Source organism: Hemicordylus capensis, chromosome 5, assembly GCF_027244095.1.
Source record: "Hemicordylus capensis ecotype Gifberg chromosome 5, rHemCap1.1.pri, whole genome shotgun sequence".
NCBI classification, from domain to species: Eukaryota; Metazoa; Chordata; class Lepidosauria; order Squamata; family Cordylidae; genus Hemicordylus; species Hemicordylus capensis.
Genome location: NC_069661.1, coordinates 187048924 through 187068324, shown reverse-complemented (window position 1 = coordinate 187068324; position 19401 = coordinate 187048924). Strand labels below are relative to the sequence as shown.

The 19401-nt window shown below is 43.1% G+C and overlaps 1 protein-coding gene and 1 long non-coding RNA gene across 24 annotated transcripts in view; one reads left to right on the top strand and one right to left on the bottom strand.

Moving 5' to 3' along the window:
* Positions 1–1300, bottom strand: part of LOC128326188 (uncharacterized) — a 63495-nt gene extending 62195 nt beyond the window's left edge. The window contains exon 1 of the long non-coding RNA XR_008307880.1: positions 1178–1300. This is a non-coding gene — a long non-coding RNA (uncharacterized LOC128326188). The remainder of the gene's footprint in view (positions 1–1177) is intronic.
* Positions 1–19401, top strand: part of GRIP1 (glutamate receptor interacting protein 1) — a 541298-nt gene that overhangs the window by 428732 nt on the left and 93165 nt on the right. For all 23 annotated transcript variants that reach the window (XM_053252577.1, XM_053252572.1, XM_053252583.1 and 20 more), the window contains 2 exons: positions 12409–12544; positions 15671–15816. In XM_053252577.1, the coding sequence (XP_053108552.1) occupies positions 12409–12544; positions 15671–15816 (282 nt within the window). The remainder of the gene's footprint in view (positions 1–12408; positions 12545–15670; positions 15817–19401) is intronic.

Genomic DNA, 19401 nt, shown 5'->3' with positions numbered 1-19401 from the left:
TGTTTGGTAAGAATGAGTGACATATGGCTGTTCTTTCATTTTTATGTAATCTTGTTAACCATTTGTTTTAATCTTTCCAAATGAAGGTTATTACAAATTTGCTAATCAGTAGCAGCCTTTTCCCTGTTTGCCATCAGCATGAAATGAGCCAAGAGGAATTAGAAATTGATCTCATCTAATGGACATGCAATCCAGTGTGCACACCATGTTTCTCATGTGATAACCAGCACAATCGCTTGTCACAGATAGAACCTTATCACACTAACGCAGCACTCTTGAATTGGAAGCCAGCTGTGTCATGATAAGCTTATCACTTGATTGCTGCAACTACACACTGGTCATGTGAGTTGGCTCTCAGTTGTCCTTTACACAAGACGGATTTTGGTGGTTTAGAGATTCAGCTGCCACATTACAAAGTAACTGCAGGGCATTTACTAAGCAGACCCAGTGCAAAGAGCCTATGAGATTTCCACAGACTTTAGGAAGTCTTGGCTGCGTAGAACCTTGCCATGCTAATAGTTCAATGCTGATCCATGTCACGTTGCTGCCTGAAGCAAAGGATCAAATGGTACCCCCACTTTCCCTCCCCTTCATCTTTTTTTTCCTGTGAAAAGTCACACTCCACTTCCTTCATTCCTTTCAAAAATCTTCCCCTTCTGCTAGGAAGGAACCAGCAAAAACCGTGCAGTGCCATTCTGCCTTCCCTCCGCTGTAGGCCATCCATGTGGGAGGTGATGAGTGGGGCTGCTGGGCACTGTTCCCTCTAACAGGGATTCCCAGATGTTGTTGAGTACAACTCCCAGCACCCCCAGCTGCAATGGCCTTTGGCTGGGAATTATGGGAGTTGTAGTCAACAACATATGGGAATCCCTGTTAGAGGGAACACTGCTGCTGGGCCACCCTTAAGAACCGGCCCGCAGTCTGCTGCCTGAAGTGGCCTGCTTCACCTTTCTTGATGGAAGGATTAACCACAAAGAGATACATTTTATTGGAAGGAAAATATTTTTTGTTAAAAATATACATTTGGAAATCACACATTCTATCACAAAGTCCAAACCAAAGACAAGACTTCCTTAACTATCCATATAATAATGTTTCTTTCTTTTTTTTTAGTGCTTAATATATTTAATACCTAACATAAATTCAGCTTATAGAATAATAATTACATCTTGCCTACCATTCTTGGAGTTCCGGGAGTTTTTGTAGTTGTGTAGAACCTTGGCCGCTGAACCTTTTCAAATAGGAATGAGAAAATCTCTAATTGTTGAAATGCCTTAAAGATGTAGCAATCCTGTCTTCCTTTGTATCTGGTCACCCTAATGGGAAGGAACTCAGAGTCCTATGCAGCCTGATAGTATACATGCACAAAGGCTTAGGCTGTGTTCTCACCGTCACAAGGATCCTGGTTAAAAAGACAATCTGCTTCAGTGAAGCCCGCAGAGCTGATGGCGAGAACACAGAGAGGCGCTTCACACAACCCGTGTGAAGCGCCAGACGGGGTTTGGCGGGGAGAGAGGGCTAAGCCTGCTCTCCCTGCACACAACCAAACCCCTAGCCCTGGTCGGCCAGATCAGCTGCCCACATGACTACTGGCTCCATCATGGAGCCAGTTGGGGCTGTGGGGATCGGGGGCTACCCGGCCCTGAGAAGTCTCAGGATGTCCTGCATGAGTGCTTGTAGCCTCCCAGTTGGGGGTCTACACGTGTGTCGCTGTGTGCTGCAACAGCACACGATTTAAAAAACAGGGTTGACGGAGCGCGCACACGCTCTGTTAATCTCGTTTGAAAGGGAGGAAGAATTGAATGGGCTAGCCGCCTTGAAACCACTGGGCTCGTCTGCAAGCCCAGTGGTTCCGACGATCCCTAGAGCGAGCTAGGCTCCCGTGGCCCGCTTTCTAGTAAGTGTGCTCAGAATTTCAGGGCAATACTGGTCAAACTGCTCTGGCTAACTAACCAGCATTTAACTAAATAGATATAACTAGAATTCAGTCCTGCTTATATCTATCCTGGTTAACTGCTGATTAACTAGAGTAGTTTGATGAGGATTGCACTAAAATTCTGCCTTCTCACAATCAGCGCTGCGGGGCTCACTGATTCTGATCAACTCTTTAACCAAGATCCTTACAACTGTGAGAATGGAGCCTTACTCTTTAAAAAAAAACACCCATAAAACCAAGACTGAAAATAAAGACCTCCCTCTTTCTGAATAGTATGGAAATCTATAATCTTCTGCCTGTTCTCCATTTTAATGAGTTGATTATTACATCTTTCAACATAAAAATAGAATCAAAGATTTCAGCGGCTGTTGAAATAAAGCTTGATCATCAAACACATTAAAAGTGATGTGAACAGGCGGGATACATTTCCACTTAACTGTGCCACAGGAAAACCGCTGTAATAAAAATGGCAATAAAGCCAGACTGTGTCTGCATTTTATGAATTATGTCCTTTGTGGTCGGGCATTATAAACAATTATTATTAATATGGTTACATCCTAAAAATATTCTGAAAGGTCAGTCAATGATGCAAACTTTTATTTCCTCAAAACTTGGCTGGTGATAGTGTTTTCAGTTTCAAAGATAGGCAGGGGATTAATTGTTTCAACTATGTTGTGGGTAAAAAGTACCCTTGGTTGGTTGCTCAGCTAAAGCGTGGTCCTGAAAATGACAGAGCAGCGGCACTGTGGGTCCAAATGCAATGCAAAGTTTTATTGATTACATATGCACATATGTGCATGAGAAGTTCCAAAAATGACTCGGCCCTGAACAGAAAAAGATAGTCAGTTTTATACAGAGCAACAAACAACATGACTCAGGCCAGTTGTTATCAGCAAAGAACAGAACAGAACCAGGGACATTCCCGTAGCATTCCTGATAGAAGGACAGTTTGTAGTTTTTCTCCTTGAGGTTTATCAGGGTGGATTTTCCCTCCATCCTTCTCTAGCCACGTCCTTGTTTCTGAGAAGAAGTTAACTTCAGCAATTATAACAGCAAGAAGGAAGGCATAGGTTAAGCCAGAGAGCAAAACGGCCCTGCAATGGATTTTGTATAACAATGTCCTTTGTGGTCGGGCATTATATACAAATATTATTAATATGGTTACATCCTAAAAATATTCTGAAAGGTCAGTCAATGATGCAAACTTTTATTTCCCCCAAACATGGTTAGTGATAAGTGTTTTCAATTTCAAAGATAGGCAGGGGATTCATTGTTTCAGCTATGTAATATATTGACCAAGATTTAGTGCTTTTCTTTGCAGAAAATCTCTTCTACTCATTGCTAAAAAACAGGCTTTCCAACTTTGGAATTTGCTAACTTTCATATTTGGTCTGGATTTCATCTATCTCTGGAATTTGCTAACTTTCATATTTGATGAGTAGGCTATATCTTCTCTGCCCCCACCCCACTCCCATTTTGCCTATTATTTCCGCACATTTAAGAAAAATGAGTTTATTTTTTCCTCTCTACTTTTGTCTATTTATGTCTGCATCTGTTTCTCTGCCAGTCTGGTTGCCTGCTTTGTTTTTCTGATTCAATCATTTGCTATAACTTGTTTCTTCCATCTATGCAGTATCTTTAGAATCTTTTCTTGTTTTATGTCTAGACTGCAATGTTATCTTCAGTGGTGTACTTCTTTCTCACTTCTAGTTTATCATTTCTGTTCTTAATTATTCTGCTAGACCTGTTGTTTTCACCCACCATTCCGACCACATATCTCACCTTTCTTTCTCAGTATTCCTTAGGTTACTACACTTGCTCACACACATGTATGCTACACATGTATGTATCTCTGCACTTAGATCAATTTGGGAGATTTTATCTCAAAACCAAATTTGCAAGTGCAAGTAACAAACAAACCACAGCCTGGACATTAGGAAATGTCAATATTAACTCAGAGGCAAGGAATTTGAAACAAAGAAGGAAAATTTATTGACAAAGCAGAGCCACAATGCAAACAATGGTAGCTGACAATCTTGATAAACTTGCAGTTGTGCAGGGAGTGTGAAGAGGATAGGTGAGGGAAGGAGAAAGGAGTGGAGAAAAGAGAGAGGAGACAGATCATCCTGGAGAAAATCTATCTATATGGTCGCTAAAAGTCAACACCGACTTGATGGCACTTAATTAATCACATCAATCAATACCTGTCTGTGTCTGCTGATTTGTGCATGACACCAAAAGAGAGAACTTCCTTTTGGGATGATTTAGGGTTCCTCACAAAAGGAATTGTCAAATCAGGTGCAAGGAGAGGCAGTGAGGTGCCAGCCTGGCACTGAGGTCTGTGCCACTTTGAGTGCCCATAGCTAACAGTGGGGAGCACAGGGGTTCCCTCACAGTCGGTTGCAAGTATGAGCCTGCACAAGCCCACATAAGGAATGACTCAGCCTGAGAGGCTATCTATCTATCTATCTATCTATCTATCTATTGTATTGATTTATATACCTCCCTTCATCCTAAAAACCCCAGGGTGGTTAACAACAAGATAAAAACAATTCATTAAAAAACATAAAAACAGAATACAGCCAATAATTTAAAAAGAGCAAGGGATAGCTTATTGGCCAAAAGCCTGAATAAAAAGGGTAGTCTTCATTTCCCTCCTATTTATTTTATTTATTTATTTATTTATCAGATTTGTACACTGCCCCAAACTTTCATCTTTGGGCTGTTTACAATAACATAAAACCAGTTAAAAACATATACAAACACTTAAAAACAATTTAAAAATTTAAAAATAAACCAGAGATTTATCCTAAAAGCTGGGAGAGAAGATCTCAGCTGAGGGTGAGTTCTGCCACCTGTGGGGCAGTAACTGAGAAGGCCCTGCCCTGCGTGCGTGATGAATGAGCCTCAGCAGGTGTCAGCACATAGAGCAGAGCCCTCCTAGCCAATCTAGTCAAGTGGGTAGGTTTAGCTGGGAGCAGATAATCCCTGAGGTACCTGGGGCCCAAGCTGTCTAGGATTTCGCTTGGGAGTCTCAGACAGTCAGGCACAGAGATGGTCTCATGGCAGGTCCATGCAGAGAGTGACTCAAAGATTCTGGGTTCCAAAAGTGTCCAGGTCTCCTCACTATAGCCTCACTCAAGGATAATGATTTCAGCTCCATAATTCTGTACTCTGCAGTCAGTGTTCCAACTTGGGGCTCAGCAGCTCAATGATTCAGCTGAGAAGGAAAGGGTTTGAGTATACAGTGGATGCTTGGTCAGGTAGGCTCTGGGGCAATAGTAGAAAGCTTGGGCCATGAGGCTCTAGAGGAAGTCAAAGGGACTGGACTTTAGGAGGGTGTGGGTGCAGCAGTGGCTGTTCAGAGGAAGTACAGAACAAAAGGGCTCTGTGATGCTGACTCTCCATAACTGATATTGAATTTGAACTTGATTATATTCAGGAGTAGGGTTAGGACCAGGAAGACCTGAGTTCAAATCCACATTCAACCATAAAACTCACTGGGTGACTCTGAGCCAGTCAAGTATCTCTCAGCCTAACCTAGGTTGTTGTGAGGATAAAAAATTCCTCTTCTCAGAGGAAGAACGGGATATAAATGTAATAAATAAATAAATATTTCCCCTGGTTCCCAAGATTCTCTTAAACTGCAAAGACTGCTCTGCTGTGTCAGGAACTCTAGCTTCATTAAGAATACACAGGATTCAAAGAGAGGTGCTGTGCATGCATCACCTTTGCTAGGCCATTTTTGCACCAGTCAGTCTTTGGATGACAATCTTTGGGCAATCCACACAGAGGCCCATTTTCTCCTGGCATTAAGTCCTAGTCTGTGCTCTGCTTCCCTTGCTTCTGTAGGAAGCTAGTTTCCTCAAAGAGTTTTGGGAAGACTGTCAGGTAACATTTATCCTTCAGATTAATTATAATCTTCATATTCTTGCTTTTTGATCTCTTACTCCTCCTTTGTCCTGCTCCCTTTGTTTTGCTAGTTCTGCCTTTCATCTTTGAGAAATCCTGGAAAACAGGTAAGGTTCCACAAGACTGGGGAAGAACTAATATCCCAGTCGGAGAAGGAGCTGAGAAACTGGAGACCAGTCCGTCTGATTTCAGTACCAGGAAAGGTACTAGAACAGATAATGAAGTAGTCTGTCTGTAAGCATATTTGATAGGAATGCCGTGATTAGCAGGAACCAGCATATCTTTACCAAAAAAATAAATCCTGCCAAGAGGAGATTCTCACGATCAGCAAAAAACAGGTTAAGGGAGCCGAGCCCGCTTTTTGCTGATTGTCTGCTGCCACAGGAGCTGCGCAGCTGCTGGAAGCAAACTCTCCTAATTCCTCCTCTTCTTAGCCAAGGTTAGAGGAGCGAGCACTCCGCTAATCCCAGCTTTTTGACTGTGTATTGCTGTGCTGCGGCTCCACACCACAGCAACACACGAGAACCCTGGTGGGAGGCTGAAACAAGCCTCCCGACCCTGGGGGTCTCTCCAGGATGCCCCGTGCACTCACACAGGGCATCCTGGAACTTCAGGGGCCTCACGGCCCCCAATCCCTGCAGCCCCTGCCGGCTCTGTGACGGAGCCAGCAGTCGTGTGAGCAGCTGATCCGGCTGTCTGGGGACACAAGTGAGCCCGGTGGCTCCCAGGCGGTTAACCCACCTAAATACCCCTCCCCTAAAACCGGGTTTGCGGAGCGAGCGCTCTGCAAACCTGGTTTTTTAAAATTGTGAGTAGCCGTGCTGCGGCTAGTCACGAGGAGACCCCTGGAGGGGAGGAAAAAAGCCACCTCCTGGCTCCAGGGGTCTCGCCAGCATGCCCTGCGCACTTGCGCAAGGCATGCTGGAGCTTCCAGGGGCCAACCGGCCCCAGCTCCCGCCGGCTCCATCACAGAGCCGGCAATCATGTGGGTGGCTGATCCGTCCACCCAGGGCTCCCTCCCTGATCGTGAGCAGGGAGAGAGGGCTTAGCCCGCTCTCCCCGCTGAGCTCACCAAACTGGGTCTCACCGATCATGAGACCCAGCTCAGTGTCTCCCTCTGTTCTTGCCAGTCTTTATCTGTTTTCTGTCTTCATGCTTGCTCTGGGAATAGCCGTTTCCCTGATAACCATTCTGCTTAATCCATCTTTTAAAAAATAAATCTTTAAAACTGATCTTTATTTCATGCTTTTCCATTTTGTTGCCGCTTTGCACCTCCCTTTTTCATCTCAGCACCTCATCTCCTATTCCCTCTTTCTTCCTACCTTCCTTTCCTCAAGTGTGATCTCTGTATTACACTTTATGCCTTGGGGTCCAATTATTTGTTCTTTGCACAGTGCCTATCAGCTATAGGCAGTTGATAAATATTTATTATTATTATTATGCAAATACTTCTCTCATTGAAATGCCCTGTGTGTGAAATGATTGTGGCATTAATCTTGAACCTTTGTATCTCATATATGGTGTATACTTTAGGGAACTGGGTATCACTGTTTAACCGACCTAACAGAAAATTCTGTTCGGTCACATTTCTGTTTTATCACTGGATATGAAGATTATGCCTCACACAGTTCCATTCTATGCCTTCATTTACTTCATGTATGGTTATGATCAGGTTACTCCTTGTTCTTATCTGCAGTGAGAGCCCTGGTGATTGACAAACTGAAGAGGTAGGTGGTGGCATCATCAGGAGGTTAACAGCCAGGTGGAAAAGCAAAAATCAGTCGCTTATGGGTTGGTTGAATAAAACATGGGGATTCTTAGTCACGGACAGCATTTCAACTCTGATTAAGGGGCATGCAAGCCGTCCTTCATGGATGACTTCTTACAGAAATTGTTCCCATTTAAGAACTATGTGACAATAGTTCAGCAAAGACAATAAACTGATGGGATCTGAGCTGTTGGTGACTGACCAGGAGAGGAATCTTGGAGTCGTGGTGGACAGCTTATTGAAAGTGTCAACTCAATGTGCGGCAGCTGTGAAAAAAGCCAATTCCATGCTAGGGATCATTAGGAAGGGGATTGAAAATAAAACTGCTAATATTATAATGCCTTTATACAAAACTGTGGTGCAGCCACACCTGGAGTACTGTGTACAGTTCTGGTCACCACATCTAAAAAAGGACATTGTAGAACTGGAAAAGGTGCAGAGGAGGGCAACCAAGATGATCAGGGGCCTAGAGCACCTTCCTTATGAGGCAAGGCTACAACCCCTGGGGCTATTTAGTTGTTTAGAAAAAAGACAACTGTGGGAAGACATGATAGAGGTCTATAAAATCATGCATGGTGTGGAGAAAGTGGATAGTGAGAAATTCTTCTCCCTCTCACATAACACTAGAACCAGGGGTCATCCCATGAAATTGATTGCTGGGAAATCTAGGACCAACAAATGGAAGTACTTTTTCACACAATGCATGATCATTTTGTGGAATTCTCTGCCACAAGATGTGGTGACAGCCAACAACCTGGGTGGCTTTCAGAGGGGTTTGGAGAACTTCATGGAGGAGAGATCTAGCATTGGCTACTAGTTGGAGGGCTATAGGCCACCTCCAGCCTCAAAGGCAGGATGCCTCTGAGTACCAGTTGCAGGGGAGTAAGAGCAGGAGGGAGGGCATGCCCTCAGCTCCTGCCTGTGGACTTCCCAGCGGCACCTAGTGGGCCACTGTGTGAAACAGGATGCTGGACTAGTTGGGCCTTGGGTCGGATCCAGTACGGCTGTTCTTCTGTTCTTATGCAATATATAGGAGGCCCTTACATCTTATTTTAATGACCCTTACATCTTATTTGCAATTTTTAATTTAATCTTTGATAGTGGCTGATATCCAGGGTAACGCTGCACATATGCAACAGAAGAAGATGATTTTCACCAATTTCCCCTTCTCTCTGAAGCTTCTGTGACTCCCAAAAATGTGTCCTTGAGAGCTGTATTTTCAGGAGGCACAGTGGCTTTCAGAGGGAAAGAGAAATGGTTGTAAATTGCTGCTATGTTGTAGTCTATAGCATGCACAGTGTTAATCTGGATATTAACCACCATCTATAACCTGTAATATAAAAAAGCTTTGATTAATGCTTGTTTTGTAAACATGTAAAACCACAGTGCATGTGCGTGTATGTGTGTGTGCGCGCACACACACACTTCTTAAAGTGATGCTCATGTTGGTGCTGGATTAGAAGATGTTTCCAGGTGGCAGCAATGGGGGGACTTGTATCAGCGGGGACAGTCTGGGCACCAAAATCACCTAGGTGCATCACTGGTGGCAGTCATCGCATTTCATTTGTTTGGAAGACCCTGGAGTAGACCTGAGAAAAGCACATTCACATGTGTTCAGAAAATGGATTTGGATTTGACATTGAAGTTTTAACTTTTTCAATTCATTTTCCCTAAATTCTGCGGGCCATTGTAAAATTAGCTGTACTTTTCAATATTTGTTATAATGCAACTATTCCTTATTACTTGATTGCCTGATATTCTTTTGGAGTCCTAAATTGGAAACCACAGCAATTTTACTGGTTAATGTGATGAAATCTAGAAGAAAGCAGATTTCAGTATTCAATACTTGGTTGAATGATCTTGCTTGCCTGTGTAGTAGGTTAGCTCATGCAAATGAATGCATCTATCTTTATACTACTTTACCATTAGTTCATTTTGCATACATTGAACCTCAGGGGACAAGTAAAGAATCTAATTAGTAAATACAGAACACAGGTTAGAAGAGCGGAAACTGAATTATAGATTTTTTTTTCCTGCTGGCAAATGTATTTAATCATCTTTAAATGGTAGATCCTTCTGGGTTTAAAACAGTGACTGGCAGCTAGGATCTTCAGCATTTTGGAGATTCAGCACATTTTAACTACTATACATGTAATACATGTAAACTAGCATTTTACTTTCAAATGGTCCAATCTCATGTTTAATTTTGGTCTTAAAACAACCTGTATCTGAATTGTTTTTAACAGGATCCTAAGCCCTAGGTTCCAATTCAAAATCTGATGTACTGTCCATTAAGTCTTTTAATCTGAAGGAGATTTAAAATCTAAAATCTCAACTGGATACATTCCTTGACTGAATTGTAGAATTAGTAGTGCCCTGGTCAAGGAGAGTATGATGGATTTTATCCTTGCATAGCAAATATGTCACAGTGTGCTTCCAAGGGTTCCTTTGCATCACCCTGCAGGTCAAATATGTCACAGTGTGCTGAGACAAATCTGTGTAGTTTAGCTCAAGAGGATGAGATAATCTGAAGGGTTCCTTGGGGGAATTTCCAGTTGGTATGGTTGATGCTTCTGCTGAAGTCTTAGTCAGTCTGTGGGATACCAGGATGACTTGGGCAGTGGCCACAAGTGCCCCAAAGCACCCTCTTGCTCTTCTAATATGCAGCGCTTGATCACGTCTTTGGTTTACCAGAGAGCTGGAGCCAATGAAGTAGGCAGGGCAATGGATAGAATGCAAATGTAGAAAACTTGACATGAATGTGACAGGTAAGAGTGTATTATTGAGCCTACTCTGTAGTGATGGTAGTAAACCAGGAATACTTCTCTATCACCACTGTATCTATGGGGTGCCATCCAGCAGAACCCATCTGGGATTCCAGTGCACAGGCCTAATAGAAACACTTTAGTCTTGGTGCTCTTTAATCCCTGCTCCAACATATATCCAGTCCTTTATAAATGTCATCTTTTCTCCCTTTCCAAAAATGTTCCAGATTAGTGCAGACTCCTCACTAGAACAAACTTCTCAACAACAAACGACTGCTAGATAGAATACAACATACATAGGCGGATTACGGGAGAAGCAGTGGAAGTGGCTGCCTATGGCGGCAAATATCCCCCCAGGGGCATTTTTTGAAATAAATAAATATATTTATAGATGCATCGTGTTTTTGAGTCTCAAACTCTCGCGGTGCAGGCAGCCACTGGTGGCGGGGCAAAGGGACAGGGATGGCGGCAGCAGCCGGCCAGCAACAACAAAAACAACAACAAAAATAAACCATCCAACTTGCACGATGCAAGGAAAAAGAAACTGAAAACAACAACAAAACCCTTTTGCCTTGTGTTGAGAAAACGGCTGAGGTTTTCTCTGCTGGCTCTGGCAAGCGCCAACCACCAGTGGGCTTGGGCCGGAGGGTGGCTGAGCAGTGCAAAGGCGAGTGGAGCTGAGGAGATGTCTCTCTTTGTGTTGTCTATTTGCTGTGCCTTTTTGCTTGCTGCGGAGGAGAGTTGGGGAATGGCCAGGATTGGCTTTGGGGGTGCTTGGGGACGGCAAATTCCTTCTGGCTATGGGCGGCAAAAGGGTTTTGCAAAAGGGTTTTGGCATCTGCCAAGCCCGGTTGCTTCGCCCAACTGGAAGGGGAGGCCAGTCCTCTTTAGGAGGCAGAGTCTACCTGCAATGGGGTGGAGTGCCCTCACTCTAGCTTAGGTGCATTGGTTAGTAGGGATGTGCACGAAAGGTTGTTCGGCACGGCGGGGGTAGGGCTTTAAGGGCGGGGGAGAGTGTACTCACCCCCCCCCGCCGCATTTCCCCCGCCGGCGCTCTCGGAATTAGAAGCCCCTCGGGACGGCAGCGTTCCTCCCTGCCGTCCCGTCGCCCCCGTCGGCCGGAAGTGGCCGGAAGTCCCGTTCGCGCGTGCGCCCGTCATGCGCGCGCGCGTACGGCCGCGTGCGCGCATGACGGGCGCACGCGCAAACGGGACTTCCGGCCACTTCCGGCCGACGGGGGCGACGGGACGGCAGGGAGGAACGCTGCCGTCCCGAGGGGCTTCTAATTCCGAGAGCGCCGGCGGGGGAAATGCGGCGGGGGGGGTGAGTACACTCTCCCCCGCCCTTAAAGCCCTACCCCCGCCGGCGCCGAAACGCCGAATCGCCCCCACCACCCGAAACGTTTCGGCGGCCTTTTCAATGGCCGCCGAAATGTTTCGGGCTCAAGCCTGTTGGTTAGGCTTGATGCAGATCCTTACAAAGTTATTATTCAATAAAGTGGCCCTAGTTTTATCCATACATGCTTGTCCTGTCTTTATTGGGGTTCTGTGTGCAACAGTAAGTAATTGTTGCTAGGTATTAGGAAACATAGGAACATAGGAAACTGCCATATACTGAGTCAGACCATTGGTCTATCTAGCTCAGTATTGTCTTCACAGACTGGCAGCAGCTTCTCCAAGGTTGCAGGCAGGAATCTCTCTCAGCCCTGTCTTGGAGAAGCCAGGGAGGGAACTTGAAACCTTCTGCTCTTCCCAGAGCGGCTTCATCCCCTGAGGGGAATATCTTGCAGTGCTCACACATCAAGTCTCCCATTCATATGCAACCAGGGCAGACCCTGCTTAGCTATGGAGACAAGTCATGCTCACTACCACAAGACCAGCTCTCCTCTCCTTTGCAGAAGCATTTTCTCAGCCTGTTTCATCTTTCATCATGTGGTTCCAGCAGTAACCTGAGCAAGCAAGCACTTAGCTTAAGAAAACACTAACATCTTTCAGATTTTTAAACTGCTAATCATTTTCTTCCCACAGAGGAATTCAAGGGCTCAACAATAGTTGAATTAATGAAGAAGGAAGGCACAACTTTGGGGCTTACTGTATCTGGTGGAATTGACAAGGATGGGAAACCAAGAGTGTCCAACCTTCGTCAAGGAGGAATTGCTGCTAGGTAATCATTCTTTAAACCAAAAAGCATAATTTAATGTGATTTTTAAAAAGTGATACATTGCTACCTATACCTCTAAGTTAGCCTATCAATGCAGAATAGGGTTACCAACCCTCCACATTGACGTGGAGTTTCCAGGAATTTACTTTTATTTATTTATTTATCATATTTAGATACCATCTGATATATGTTTCTCTAGGCAGTGTGCACAATTTAAAACAACAAATATAACACAGAATTAAAAAAAATTAAAACAATTCCACAGAATAAAAAGTTAAAACAATTTTGTAGGATAAAAACAAACTGTTTAAAATTAATTTCAGTTAAAAGCCTGAGAAAACAGGTGTGTCTTGAGGGTTTCTCTAAAAGTGATCAGAGAAGGAGATTCTCTTATTTTGACAGGGAGCATATTCCAAAGCCACCAAACAAGATTAAAGCCTGGTCCTGAGTCGCCACCAAACAAGCTGGTAGCAACAATAACCAAACCTCCCCAGATGGTCTTAATAGGCAGCTGGGTTCATGACAAAAGAAGGGACTCTCTTAAGTACCCTGGACCCAAGCTATTAAGGGCTTTATAGGTAATAACTAGTCTTTGTATTTTGCTCAGAAACATATTAGCATCCAGTACAGTTCTTTCAGAATCGGTGTTATATGGTCCCTTTGAGTTGTCCCAGGGACCAGTCTGTGTCTGGCTGCCACATTCCGTACCAGTTGTAGTTTGCTGACTACGTACAAAGGCAGCCTCACATAGTGTGCATAACAGTAGTGGAGCCTGGAAGTTACCAGCATATGCACCACTGTTTTAAGGTCATTTACTTCCAGAAATGAGCATAGCTGATGTATCAGCCAAAGCTGATAAAAAGTGCTCCTGGCCATTGCCTCAACTTGAGAAACCAGAGAGAGTTTTGGATCCAGGATCACTCCCAAGCTAAATACCTTGTCTTTTAGGAAGAGTGTAACTCCATCCAGAACAGGTAGATCCCATTTCTCAGGTCTTGAACTTCCAGTCAATACCTCCGTCTTATTTGGATTCAACTTCAGTTTGTTATCCCTCATCCATCCCATTTCTGCCTCCAGGTAGGCATTTAAGGAAGTTATGCTGTTTCCTGATGAGGTTGATATGGAAAAATAGATTTGGGTGTCATCAGCGTATTGATAGCACCCTGTACCAAAACCCCTGATGATCTCTCCCAGTGGTTTAATGTAGATGTTAAAGAGCATTGGAGACAGTATGGAGCGTAAATTGGCATCAATTTCTAGATGTCTGCAGAAAGAAATCCTGGAAATTTTAATGACTTGCTAGTGTGAAAAATATTGGGCAGGGAAATCCCTGGGAATAGCTTTCATTAGACTTTTGTTTTGTTTTGTTTTTGTTTGTTTTTACATTTATATCCCGCTCTTCCTCCAAGGAGCCCAGAGCGGTGTACTACATACTTAAGTTTCTCTTCACAACAACCCTGTGAGGTCGGTTAGGCTGAGAGAAAAGTGCCTGGCCCAAAGTCACCCAGCAAGTCTCATGGCTGAATGGGGATTTGAACTCGGGGCTCCTCAGTCCTAGTCTAGCACTCTAACCACTATACCACGCTGGCTCTTGGTAACTTGGTGACTTGGTAACTTTAGAGCAGAAACACTGAATCAAACTGTGTGACTCTGGGCCGGTCACTTCTCTCTCAGCCTAACCTACTTCACAGGGTTGTTGTGAGGAGAAGTACACCGCTCTGGGCTCCTTGGAGGAAGAGCGGGATATAAATATAAAAATAAATACATAAATAAAATAAAATAAACATTTTAGTAGTAGCTTCTCTGCTGCTTCCCTTGAGTGGTATGAGCATGAAATACTCGGCATGTGTTTGAAGGTCAATCCAAGAGAACTATTTTCTTTTTAATCCTTTCAAAATATGCTCATTGAAGCCGAGCAATGTTACACAGTTTAAAGTATACTTTTAAAAAATGAAAAAGGATATTCGCAGCAGAATCCTATGTATGTATGCTCAGAAATAATCATACAGTATTCAATGGAGACTTGCTTCCTTAAAAGTGGCTGACATAATGAAGCACGCATGTTTTGAGGGTCAGCAGGCACACAGCAGTAGCCAGTTCTTCCCCCAGTCCTTGAACATGTGCACTGTTGTGCCAGAGCCCTAATATTTGGAATGCTGCCCACACTCGGAAAGCACTCTGTAAGACTGGAGATGCATTGCTGACCCTCAGCGATAGGTTTCCGGTCTTACAGGGGACTTCTGAAGTGCAGGCAGTGTTCAGAAGTATTAGGGCTCTGGCACAACTTGAGCATATGCTAGAGGCCTGGGGGTGGGAGGTTGCACAAGAACTCCTTGTGCAGAAGATACTCTGCAGCCAACAGACTGAATGCTAACCCCTAACTGGGAAAACCCAAACCCAACAGTAACAAATGTATTTTTGAAATAATAAAGTGCACTGTGTTCTAACCAGCTCACTTAAGTGCCAGCTTTTTAAAACATATGTTCCCAACAGCTTAATAACTTATTTCACTAAATGTAATTATTTGACTAATTAGTTCTGTGGAGGGTGGATCTATCTGGATTTGTTTTTAAAGTGGGCACTGCCTATGAAACTCTGTAAAGTACATAGACGACACTTCATAAATAATAATAAATATTTGAATGGCCAAATACGTCACACTACCATTTTAAAAAATAATAGATATTATTATGTATTATTTATTTGTATACCACCTTTCAGGTCAAAACTTCTCAAAGCAGTTTACATATAAATAACAAAATATAAAAATCAAGTTTCTGGCTGCAGCTGCTGGTGGTTCTTAAATCTGCAGCAGGCTCCATGAAAATAATTCCAAAGAACGTGACCACCAGAAAGAACCTGGCAGCAGATCATGGTTACAGGGGCTTCTCCTTCAGCTGCAGATGTACCCCTGACTGCCACATCTTCTCTGCAGTGAGCAATAGTCCTCACTCCAGTCAATGTGTTTTGGCAGGATTAGGAAAATTACGAATTTGGCACAAATCCACCTAATTTTAATGTGTAAAAATATGCAAGCCAGTCTTTCTATGTTTCCAAATAAAGTAAAATTGCTTACTATGAAAGACAAAATAAAATACAACTTTACTGAAGAAGAGATGTCTGTTACAGAAGTGACCAACTGGATGTGGGAGACTACATCAAATCTGTCAATGGAATCAACCTGACAAAATTTCGCCATGATGAGATCATCAGCTTGCTCAAGAACGTTGGCGAGAGGGTTGTATTAGAAGTGGAGTATGAGCTGCCACCAGTCTGTAAGTAATTCGGTGTAAAACTCAATAGTCATGTGTAAAATGCTTCACATTAGCAAGGTGAAGGGGATGGAACTGTTGTACAGTGGCAGAGTATGTGCTTTGCATGCAGAAGGTTCAAGGTCCAACTCTTGGCATCTCCTCCCGATAGGGCTGGGGGAGTGGGGGTGGGACCATCTGAAACTCTGGAGAGCCTCTGACTTGGACCATTGTACGGAATCCAATGTACTTGGACCAATGTATTGAAGCATTGCATATTCATATCTAATTACATGATCACTGAACAAATATTAGTTTTTTAAAGCTGAAAATGGCAGTTTTGAGTTGTATTTCTTTTTATAGCTTAGTACACTGTGGTGATTTGTGTCTCATAGGTGTTGTTGAGACACCTTTAATTGCTGAGAAGTGTCTTCTTCCTTATTTTATGCACATAATCCACAGGATAATTGTTTCATTATTTTTATTGGCCTCGCCACCGCTTCACACGTCATGGTGAACCAGTGGTTCGGATAAGCCTCCAGTTCCTGGAGCATTTGCACAAGCCTGACTTCCAGTGTCAAGAACATATTTCAACACTGGGCATGTTGTGCAAACTTGCCAATGTCCCTATATTCCATCTTGCTTGCAGTCTGGAACCGAACATCAAATTTTGGTTATAGAAGTGCAGGACAGATATCTGGTTCTGGACCTCAAGTAGGGTGGAAGCGTGGAACATGCCAACATGCAAGGTTGGAGTGGGCCCTGAGACAAAAAGTGAAGATGGACCCCTGTCCCCCCACCCCACCCTGCACCTTCTTCAGAGGCAGGTTGGGGAGAATGTAGAATAGCTAACACCCAACTGCCAGAGAACCTTTCCCTTGGGGGCTCAGAACATTTGTTCCCCTCCCTTGGTAAATTACAGCTACAGTCCTGATTGGAGGGTCTGCACGGCATGCCCAGTGTTGGCATATTCTTCCCAACACCAGAGGTTAGGCTCATGAGTGTGCTCCGGGAACCAGTGGCTCAGCCAAGTTGTCAATTCACCGTGATGTGTAAAGCCGCCTTATGGTTTTGGAATCACTGATGAAGATCAGTCACTTCGTGATCATTATGATGGATGGGGTGCATATGTTGATTGACAGAGTGAGCCCTAGGGGCAGAGATGTCATTAGTGGATGTGGAACCGTCCAGTATAAGGGGAGATATGCAGGTTTTGCTTACCTCCCATAGACATTGTTCAGAAAGCTGCACTTCTTATTTTTCTCTGTATGAATGAATGGCAGCCATTCACTTATTGAGAAGGAATTCAACATGTTCACGCAGGGGCAATGGAGAGGGGAGCTAATCTTGCCCTTCATGACTTCCGTTTGTAAGGTGTAGGGAGGGATTTGCCCTTATGGTGGTTTCCCAGACTGTAATCTGTTTACTTGATCCCATAGAATGTTATAGAGAATCATGCCATATATAACTATTTGCATAGCATCCTATGTGTTCCTCTGCACAGTCCAATTTTGGGTTTCATTTCTTAGTCACACTAGAGTGTGACAGAACCTTGGGGCTAACATGAGTGTGTATGTGAATGAATCATATGCACATTCATATAGACACACTTGAACACTCTTCCTCTCTCTCCTTTTCAATGCATTCCAGTCATATGAATTAAAGGTGCAGCCCAGCACAGTTACCAAAATCAATAGTGTTTTAAGTGCTTGTCACTGTATGCTGGATTGTGCTCTTTTAATTGAATGTATTTTATTTTAGATACCGAAGGTTAAATTAATTTTTTTGTGTTTATTAACATTGTCAAACTACAATGCTCTATTTATGATGATGTTTGGTGGTTGCCGTGAATAATTAAGCTTTGTGATCTGAATGAGGGGATTTTGATTAACTAAATCAACTGAGCATTCAATGAACTTAAAAGGTTAAGCATATTTATTTTGAATCAAACAAGTGTTGATCCTGTTATATTACATTCAGTAAATGTGTGATTTTTGTCCACTGAATTGAAAAATGAGTCTGTCATGCTACATTACAGTTACAACCATAACCGTTCATTTAAGTTTTCAGAATTTCTGACCTTGTGCAAGTGTAGTTGGTAATGAGGTTGCATGATGGGTTTCTAGCTATTTCTGTCAATGTCTGGTGAACAATGCACACACATGATGCCGGAATGCACATGAGTCTTCCCTATATTAGTCACCCATACCTCTTCCCCCACCTTACACAAACATCAGTGTTGACTAATGAATAAAAAGTCTAAGGCATTAGACTTAGAACTGGATTAATCATCATCATCATCATCATCATCATCATCGACATAGCAATACCAGGGGATAGCAGAACAGAAGAAAAAGAAATAGAAAAAAATCACAAAATACAAAGATCTACAAATTGAAATTGAAAGGCTGTGGCAGAAAAAGACCAAAATAATCCCAGTGGTAATTGGCGCCCTGGGTTCAATTCCAAAACAACTTGAAGAGCACCTCAACACCATAGGGGCCACAGAAATCACCACCAGCCAATTACAAAAAGCAACTTTACTGGGAACAGCCTATATTCTGCGACGATATCTATAACAACATTGATAATAAAATTCAACCATCCCAGGTCCTTGGGAAGGACTCGATGTCTGGATAAAACAAACCAGTCAATAACACCTGTCTGACTGTGTGAACAAGAAATAATAATGATAAAAATTAATTAAAATAACTAGAGAATCTGGGTTCAAATATAGCCGTTATATCAGCTATATTGACAGAGGTCTCAATTGCAGCTTCTGAACCATAATATTGGGGAAATGATGCTTTGCTTTAGAAATATTTTGACTATGAATATTTGTGTGTGTGTGTGCTGGGACTCTTACCTAAGTGTCACGTGAGTGGTTTTGGAGCCTGACCATGCCCACTATGCCTCACAGGCACAGAGGGCATAGCCAAGCTCTAAACATGCTTGGCATGGCACTCATAAACCCACTCTTCAACTGGGATCACAGCAGCTTGGAGGACTTTGCCTTTGTTCTCTGCAGGAAACTATGGCATGTAATCCATGGTGGAAATAAGTTTCTTAGCGCTACGATCCCAGGCGGGACAAGGTGACATTAGTGCTGATACTCAGTAATGGTGTTTACTATCACAAAAAAGCAGTGTGTGTGTGTGTGTGTGTAACAACAACAACAACAACAAGAACACGAACAATAATAATAATAATAAAAACCAGTCAATAACACCTGTCTGACTGTATAAAATAATAATAATAACAGCCTATATTCTGCGACGATATCTATAACAATTGACAATAAAATTCTGGAATCCCAGGTCCTTGGGAAGGACTCGATGTCTGGATAAAACAAACCAGTCAATAACACCTGTCTGACTGTGTAAACAAGAAATAATAATACCAGTAGTAATTGGCGCCCTAGGTGCAATTCCAAAACAACTTGAAGAGCACCTCAACACCATAGGGGCCACAGTGTGTGTGTGTGTGTGTGTGTGTGTACATATATATGTATATATGTGTGTATATGTATATGTATACATATGTGTGTGTGTGTGTGTGTGTGTGTGTGTATATATATATATATATACACACACACACACAATATGAATA